Below are 9,163 nucleotides of genomic sequence, written 5' to 3' on the forward strand. Positions count from 1 at the left end.
CGCCTCAGCCGCTCGCTCCTTCCTTCCTTCCTCCCTTCCTCCCTCGGCCGCTCGCGCACGCGCCCGCCTGGCTGAGGCCTAGCGACTAGGCCCCGACGAAGCCTCGGCCTCGCGTGGCTCCGCCCGCCGGGCTCGGCTCGGAAAGCAAAAGCCGGCCGGAGTCATCAGAAACCCCGGGGATTTTTGCGTGCCTACCCCCCCCACCCCCAAATATTCATTTAGCCCCTTCTTGCACACAATTCGGCTTTATCTTAGCCGTCACGAATGGTGTATTTTGTGTGTGTGTGTGTGACTCGCTCTTTCGAAGCGTTGCGGCACGTTGCCTCTGAGCATGCACAGAGAGTGTTCACCCCGTGCAGAGTTGTTAGAAAGAGCGATCCTCAACATTTAAGTCCCGCTGAGCGGCTGGCGTAAATCAATAATGAAATTGAAGAAGCATAGTGCCTCTGAGCATGCACAGAGTGCGCTCGCCCCCCCCGCAGAGTTGTTGGACAGAGCAATCCTCAACATTAAGTCCCACTGAGCGGCTGACGTAAATCAATAATGAAATCGAAGAAGCAAAGTGCCTCCGAGCATGCACAGAGTGCATTCGCCCCCCTTGCACAGTTGTTAGACAGAGCGATCCTCAATATTAAAGTCCCACTGAGCGGCGGGCGTAAATCAATAATGAAACCAAACCAAAGTGCCTCTGAGCATGCAGAGTGCGCTCGCCCCCTGCACAGTAGTTTGACAGAGCGATCCTCAACATTTAAGTCCCGCTGAGCGGCTGGCGTAAATCAATAATGAAATCAAACCAAAGTGCCGCCCCATAACACGCTCCCCTAGATCTCTCCACCCAGCATTCCTCTTGGTTGGGAACCACTGGTCTTAAACAGGTTTGAAACTGGCTTGAAAGTGTAGTGTAGACATTATAATTAGGATGCAGGTAGGAGTGGGAGGAGCTCTGGGTGTGGCCAGAGGGGAGGCGTGGCCTGTCACAATGGCCCTTGTTGCACATCCTTAGTTGCCATGGGGTTTGGGGTTCAGATATGTCATAATAGGGGCCCTCTGATACTTAAGTCGGGGGTCTGGAACTCAGGGCTCACTTTGCCCAGGAGAGGCACTGTCCAAAGTAACACTGCGGATACGGGAATCCATCACACTTCCCCTTCCTTGGACTAAGCGAGGGAAGATACTCAAACACTTTTAACAACTCTCGTCCCCCCCAAACCCAATTTCAGCTCCCCCTGAAAGCGCCGCCTTAAAAACCGGCGGAAAATGACGCCCTTTGACAGGAGGTAAGCTCACTGAGGTGGAGGCAAGGCTCGGAGTGACGCCGGGACTTTTGGCTTCGCTTTTGGGACAACTGTCACCGTCTTGGGATTTCCTCTTTCCTCCGAGTTTAGCTGCAACCCTCATCGGAACTGGGGAGAAAAAATGATTTCTCCAGCAAAAACATATGCTGGTTATGACCTATAAAGCCCTCTACGGCTCAGGTCCAGGTTATCTGAAAGATCGTATTTCTCCCTTACAAGCCTGCCCGTGCTTTAAGATCTTCAGGGGAAACCTTTCTCTGAGTCTCACCATCACCACAGGCACGCGTGGTGGGAATGCGGGACAGGGCCTTTTCGGTGGTGGCTCCAATGCTCTGGCACTCTCTACCCAGGGAAGCTAGACTGGCGTGCTTTAGGAGGCAGGCAAAGACTTCTGTCTGGGCCAAGGACTTTTAAAACAACTGTCATTTTTAATGTTTTAATACAGGAATAAATTTAATATATTTTTAACTTTGTATATTCCTATTTATAGGTTTGAAATGCATATGTTTTAAATTTTGTAACGCCGCTGTGAGGCCCAGCATTGGACAAAAGGCGGGGATATAAATAAATAAGAATAATATGTAGGCACACAACAGCTTTAGCTATAGGGAAGGATAGAAAAGTAACATTTTATCTGTACCCGCCCTACAACAGCAGCTCTCTGGGTGGTTTGCAACAATGTATTGTTGCCTGTTCTAGTGCAAAGTATTATGGGATGGCTTGGTTTTTGAATGGGCAAGGAAGACCCGATAGCTTTACAGAGACCTGTTCCTGGCGGACGTGAAAACTGTTACAACTCAGTTGATATGTTTGACGTTCGTCATGATGAGCGGCTGCAGTTCCAAACTGACCACACCACCGCTGGGTACGTTGTGGCCGGTTCCTAGGTCATCGTGTGAAATAGGACGCTTGGCTAGTTAGATCAGCAGTGGGCAACTTGTGGCCGGATTTCAGGACACCCCCAATCTGATTCAAACAGGCCGGGTGGTGAGAAACGCACTAGATCTGGGGCGTTGAAACTCTTCCAGCCCGAGGGCTGAATTTGGAGAAATTTTTGCCATTTTGAAGGCAAAATGGGGTGGACGACTAAGGGATCTGGCTGAAATTTGTTGTTTATTCGTTCAGTCGCTTCCGACTCTTCGTGACTTCATGGACCAGCCCACGCCAGAGCTTTCTGTCGGCCGTTGCCACCTCTAGCTCCTCCAAGGTCAAGTCTGTCACCTCCAGACTTTACTTTCTGTTACTTTCTACTGTTAGTTTTTCCCTACCCTGTGCCTGCTTACCCTACCCTGTACCTGTTTGCATTCTCTTCCCCTCCTTATTGTTTTACTATGATTTTATTAGATTGTAAGCCTATGCGGCAGGGTCTTGCTATTTACTGTTTTACTCTGTACAGCACCATGTACATTGATGGTGCTATATAAATAAATAATAATAATAATAATAATAATCCATCCATCTTGCCCTTGGTCGGCCCCTCTTCCTTTTGCCTTCCACTTTCCCTAGCATCAGCCTCTTCTCCAGGGTATCCTGTCTTCTCATTATGTGGCCAAAGTACTTCAGTTTTCCTTTAAGTGAGCAGTCTGGCTTTATTTCCTGGAGTATGGACTGGTTTGATCATCTTGCAGTCCAAGGCACTCTCAGAATTTTCCTCCAACTCCACAGTTCAAAAGCATCTATCTTCCTTCGCTCAGCTTTCCTTATGGTCCAGCTCTCGCAGCCATAGGGTACTACGGGGAATACCATTGCTTTAACTATGCGGACCTTTGTTGTCAGTGTGGTGTCTCTGCTCTTAACTATTTTATCAAGATTTGTCATTGCTCTCCTCCCAAGAAGTAAACGTCTTCTGATTTCCTGGCTGCAGTCAGCGTTTGCAGTAATCTTTGCGCCCAGAAACACAAAGTCTGTCAATACCTGCCTATTTTAGTTCTAGTAATTAAGTCGTAGAGGAGACAGATATGCTTTTAAGAAGAACATTCCCTGCAAAAGCTAGAAAACCATACCATCAGAGGGGAAAAGTAGGCCATTAGAGAAACCCCAGGGAAGCCAAACTTGGCCCCTGGACCGGAGGTTGGCACCCTCGAACTAAACAAAGCTGGCCATCTTTAACTGGCCATCACCCCACGCCCCACACATCCTAATCTCCCCCTCACATTTCTTTTGGACCGAAAAAAAATTAAACCAAGATGGCAGCTCGGCGTTCAAGGTGGATGCCTTGCTTGAGCCAAGACTAGTCACGCCAAGGGTCTGCCTTCTGGTATCTTCTGTTTAAATGCCCGTGGACTTCACAACTGGTTTTCTAGAAATTATATAGCTTCGAACGTTTATCCTAGTCTTTTCCCCTTCTCTTTCAGAAGCTCAACCCTTGCCCGGCGTGAGAGCTTGAGTATTAGGCCCCGGTACTGCCTGCAGTGCTCCTGAGTTTGAGGGCGGCTGCCCAGGCAGGAGACAGGCCACTGGAGGAGACGGCGCGGGCCTAAAAGAGGTATACAAGGTAAGCCATTTCACCTCAGACCTTCTAGGCCTCGCATCCGGTTATTATAACGTGGCACCGTCTATGTGCGTGGTGCTGCATAAAGCGCAAGGGTCTGCCCCAAAGGCCTTACAATCTAAACCAGTGGTTCCCAAACTTTTTCAGGTAACCGCCCCCTTGGTTCCACAAACTCATGCCCAGTGCTCACAACCCTTTTAAATGGGAAGCACCCGCCGCAGACTTGCCGAGGGAGGGAGGGAAAAGAGAGCGAATGCCTCTGTTTTGCAGCCAGCGTGGCGGGGCACACCAAGCAGAGTATGTCTTTTCATTAGCATTTTGGTGCTTTTGAAACATTTCAATTCACCGTTAAAAGGACTCTTCTTAAACGGTATTAATACATGGGTGGATTCTTCCCCTATATAGCTTGGGACCAAACTACCTTCTCCCATAAAAATGTCCATGGGTCTTAAGACCTACTGGAGAGGCGCTTCTCGGAAAAGACTACCTCAAGCGCCCCCCTGCCACCCCATTGCCTCTTAACGCCCCCCCCCCCTATGTAATCCCACCGCCCCCAAGGGGGCAGTACCGCCCACTTTGGGAACCACTGATCTAAACGCCAAGGTGAGAGAAAAGGGAAGGATAAAGGAGATCGAGGCCAGGGCATAACATGAGATTATAGCAGTTGCATACTTCAGCTTTGTTATGAAAAATCCCAAAATACCATGCTGAGTTGGATACACACACACCCATTCAGTGGGTTCCTGCAAGTAAAAGCTCCACACCATGAAAAAAGTTACTACTGGTTTAGCAGCTTACAGTAAGAGTTACTCCTGCTACCCTCCTACATAAAGCAAACAGATATCTAACACAGCATCTCTGCTGTTATTATCCTGCCTTTGACTTGAGATCTCCAGGGGAGGTCCTTTCGGTTATTCTATCACTCAACGAAGTCTGGACTTCCGGAACTTATAGCAGGACCTTCTCAGTGGTGGCCCTCTAGCTTGTAGAAAGATAGGCAGGCAAGGAAGTTAACTTCTTTTTCCGCCAGGCGTTTTGATCAACACTCAGGCCTACGTAGGTTAGCTGTATATGACATTTGACGCTGACTAGTGCATTTTATAATGTTTCATTGTACTGTATAATTTAATTTATATTGCAGGGTATGGAACCTAAACCCAGCCGCCTGGGTTTCCCCAAATGGCCATGCCCCTTTTCCCCACAACCAGTTGGCAGTTTCCCGGTTTTAGTGGGGTTTTCCTCCGCTCCATAAGACCAAAATGCCTCTCCGAAGACTTAAGTAACTCGCAGAAGAGTTTTAAGCTAAAAAATGTGTATGTTTGGCCCTGCCCACCAATGGAACGCATCCCCCCCAAAAAAACGTCTTTGAGAATCCTGCTACTAGGCCAAAAGAGGTTCAACACCCGCCCCTTAGATCATTTTTCAGAATATTATTTAAAAATAAATGACACAATAAAATAAATGGGTGAAAAGGGTAGACACCCAGACCTAAGGTTTATCCCTGGATCGTCCAGGGTCAAACCTGTTCATGTAGGTGCCACACAGGGGATCCAGTGCTCAGGCAGGGGCGAACCCTGGATGATCCCAGGATAAACCTTAGGTCTAGCTGTGGCCCCAGACTGTCTTTTGCTAACTGATCGTAAGCTTTTTTGGCTGAGGAGTGGGGTATAAATATGATAAATAAATGTACACTTGTCCCCTTCATTTTGCTAATGTTTTTATAAGCAGGATTTCTCAAAATTTCACCCCCGCCACAAACAGGGCAGGAATCTCACCGTTTTCGCTAGCGACAGCCAGCGCGCCGACCACGCGGTTCAACTGGACTTCCATTTCGCACGTGGCAGCCAGGGCACCGTTCACTGGCACGGCCTTCTCCAAGGACGGGCGCTTTTTCTCGACACCCCTCGCCTGGCCCTGGACGTCAACAGCCGCGAAAGGTGAGTGGGGAAAATCTGTTCTCCGGCCTTGCTTTCAAGCACAGCAAGGTGGGAAAAGTCTTCCTTTTCCCAGAGGGTAGCTGTGTTAAGTCAACTCCAGCGAAACAATGAAGACTCTTGTGGCACGTTAAAGACTAACACATTTATTCTGGCGTAGGTGTCCATGGACTATAGACCACTTCATCAGATTATTAATAGTGGCCATTCACAACACAAACATTCTGGCTTTAAAGCCAGTGAACAAATGTAGCATGATAAAAAACCTTTATCCAGGTTCAGGCCTCTGGCAATAGAATCAAACCTGCCGATGAATTCTAACTCCACCACCTCTCACTGTAATCTCCCGTTGAAATTTCTTTACTGTACGACGGTCACTTGCAAGGTCAGTGACAGAAGACTGGGTTTGCAGGGCACAACAACCCATCGTGGGTGACAATTTAACAGATTGTGTTCAGAAGAGAGTGCCTTTGCTTATGCTGCCAAATCACACCCCTCCCCGCCCTGATAAACAGAACAGGGAGGTAGCAACGAACACAGAGAAATCAAGGTCTGTAGAAGCCCCCTCCCCAAATATTTCAGGGGGCAACAGAAAACCAGGGAGACCAAGAATCCTGCACTACTATGTTAGAAGTTCCATTTGTGTTTGATAGATGATTCATCTATGACAAATGTGAGCAGCCTGTAGGGAAAACATTTTGAGAACTGCAACCACCATGATCCTTCACCATTGGCTATGCTAGCTGTGGCTGATGGGATTTGTAGGCCAAAACAATGTTCTCCCCCTCACTCAGCGGGGAGGCTAACAAACAGGAAAGTACACCTTGGCTTCTTAAATCATTGTGGGGCTAGTTCCAATGGGTGGGGTCAACCTGTGTCTACTTCCAACTACACAGCGGAATGTGTCTCCATACAAAAAAGAATCCCTCCGTACATAGAAAGGTAGCATGTCAGGGAATAGAGTTCCAGCACAGATTTCTTCTTGACCTGCTGGAATATTGCAAGAGTTATTTTGCATGGAGAAGTGTTTTAGGACGAGAGTTCCCCCGTGATCCCAGTCTGAAGTGACACAGCCCAGGCACAGGCTGAACACCTCACTTGAGGACAAGGCCTTTTGGGGGGGAAGCCATAACCCAGAAGACAAAGAACTAACTGTACACAGTGAAACCTTAAGTTGTGGCTGTTTCTGCTCCTAGCCTGATCGCGACGCTGGAATACATAGAAGAAAAGACAGAGGCAGACCAGGTGTTCCTTAACTTCTACAAGTTTCGGCAGGACCGAGGTAAGAAAGCTTTTCTAGGTAGCAAACACTGCTTTTTAGACCAGGGCTGAATCCCAAACACCATGGAGGTGGTGATAGGTTAGGAAAGGGCAGCTAAAATGAGAAAGGGCTTGTTGCACAAAAAAACTCTCAACACTTGAAACGGCCAGTATTGTTAGTTATATTCTTTATGTTAGTAACTCTTGGGCTTTGCTATTTGTTAGAAGAAGAAAGGCTGATGGGAATGATAGTAGAAAAATAGGGAACTGAAGGCCCCGGGGCAACCTCTTGCTTCGCCATGTCCCAAGCAGCCTAGGAATCATGAGGACTAGCACCCAGGGGGAAACTGAAAGAGCTAGATTCTCCGTAACAGGCATGCCACTTTGGTGTTGACGGTACGGCTTCACCGTGGCAGCCTATGGCTTATATTAAGCGTATTAGAATCCCAAAATCCCAGTATTTATGTGTTTATGTACACACGTACGTACTAAGTAAAAGCATCAAACTGGTAATGAAAGTGTTGTATTTAATTTCTTTTCACTTGATTTTTTTATCACTGAAATGCCCATTTTGAGATCTTATTGTTCAGTTTTTAACGCACAAATGCATATAAAGATGCATCAGTAACAGAGGAAATTCTCTCATCCTTCCTTCTAATGCTGCCCCTTCCCATCTCAACAGGGGAGTTGCTACGGGCGTTTGGCTTCTTGGGCTTCGAACTTGTGCACCCGGGCCACCCTTCCCTTCCACCCTGGGAGGATGCAGTTTTCATGGCCTATCCCATGGAACGAGACCAATGCCAGGAACGAAAGCCGGAGACACCCCAGGCAGGCCCATCAGAACAGCCGGATGGAGCTGCACCAACAGACAACCTCCTTTGAATGATTTTGACAGGGAGGGGGGACGCCGTCCTGTCTCCCACCCAGCGGCATTAAACTGATGTCGAAGCTCAAAGCGTCATGTTGTGCATGAGTCAGGGAGGGTTTCGTGTGTCTTGGGGAGAGGGGAGGAGAAACAGAGCTGGGTATGGGGACCCTTCCCCTATGAAGGAGGAAAAGGTGGCGACACTAGTAAGAAAATTGTCCTTTGTCCTGGTATGTAATCCGTCATTCTCCAGGGACCTAGAAGGGAAGGGGCAAAATCCTACTACCTTAAGTGAAGTATGTTTAGCCTGGAGAAGAGAAGATTGAGGGGAGACATGATAGCACTGTTCAAATTCTTAAAAGGTTGTCCCACAGAGGAGGGCCAGGATCTCTTCTCGATCCTCCCAAAGTGCAGGACACGGAATAACAGGCTCAAGTTAAAGGAAGCCAGATTCCGGCTGGACATCAGGAAAAACGTCCTGTTAAGAGTACGAGAATGGAATCAGTTACCTAGGGAGGGTGTGGGCTCTCCCACACTAGAGGCATTCAAGAGGACAACCACCTGTCAGGTGTGCTTTAAAGTGGATTCCTGCATTGAGCAGGGGGGGCCTTATAGGCCCCTTCTAACTCTGCTATTCTATGATTCTATCTCATCTAGTCATAGAATCATAAAATAGTAGAACTGGAAGGGACCTATAAGTCTAACCTCAATGCAAGAATCCACCTTACAGCAATCCTGACAGATGGCTGTCCAGCTGCCCCATGAATGTCCCTAGGGTGGGAGAGCCCACCACCTCCCTAGGTCATGGGTTCCATTGTCGTGCCGCTCTAGCCGTCTGGAAGTTTTTCCTGATGTTCAGCTGGAATCCGGCTTCCCTATTCAACGTCGCTTCTCTCCCTCTTCCCCTTCTCTCCATCTGCGCAAAGATGGAGGCAGACCTTTGTATACCCCTTTCGATCAAGGCTGCGTCACCCCGCTCCTGACCGATAGCAACCCCCTAGCCCAAGGTAGACAGGATATTCAAGCTTAACCCCAAACTTTCCCCTCATATAGGGGGAAATTCAGGGACAGGGAAGAGGAATAAGCACATCTCCCACCCACGTGGACCTGTTTATGAGCTAGCCCGGGATTGGGGCCCTTCATCTGAAAGAGTTGTCTAAAGATGGGTCTCTCTAGACGTGCTCAGTGAGGAGGAATCCCTGGATGAGAGGGAGAGGAACAGAAATCTTTTTGTTTGTCGATGAAGAACTAATACAATGCAGCGCTAGAAGGGCTAGTCTTGTTAGCTGCTACACGGGAGTGCCCCATAACGAAAGGG

At 48.3% G+C, this 9,163-nt stretch overlaps 1 protein-coding gene across 1 annotated transcript; it reads left to right on the plus strand.

Moving 5' to 3' along the window:
• Positions 1 to 2,101: 2,101 nt before the first annotated feature.
• Positions 2,102 to 7,862, plus strand: OAZ3 (ornithine decarboxylase antizyme 3). The gene is given in 6 exon segments (XM_063146019.1): positions 2,102 to 2,160; positions 3,650 to 3,713; positions 3,715 to 3,789; positions 5,548 to 5,723; positions 6,917 to 7,002; positions 7,663 to 7,862. Coding segments are annotated over 6 exon segments (660 nt in total).
• The last annotated feature ends 1,301 nt before the right edge of the window (positions 7,863 to 9,163 follow it).

Source organism: Elgaria multicarinata, chromosome 21 (assembly GCF_023053635.1).
Source record: "Elgaria multicarinata webbii isolate HBS135686 ecotype San Diego chromosome 21, rElgMul1.1.pri, whole genome shotgun sequence".
In the NCBI taxonomy this organism is placed as follows: domain Eukaryota; kingdom Metazoa; phylum Chordata; class Lepidosauria; order Squamata; family Anguidae; genus Elgaria; species Elgaria multicarinata.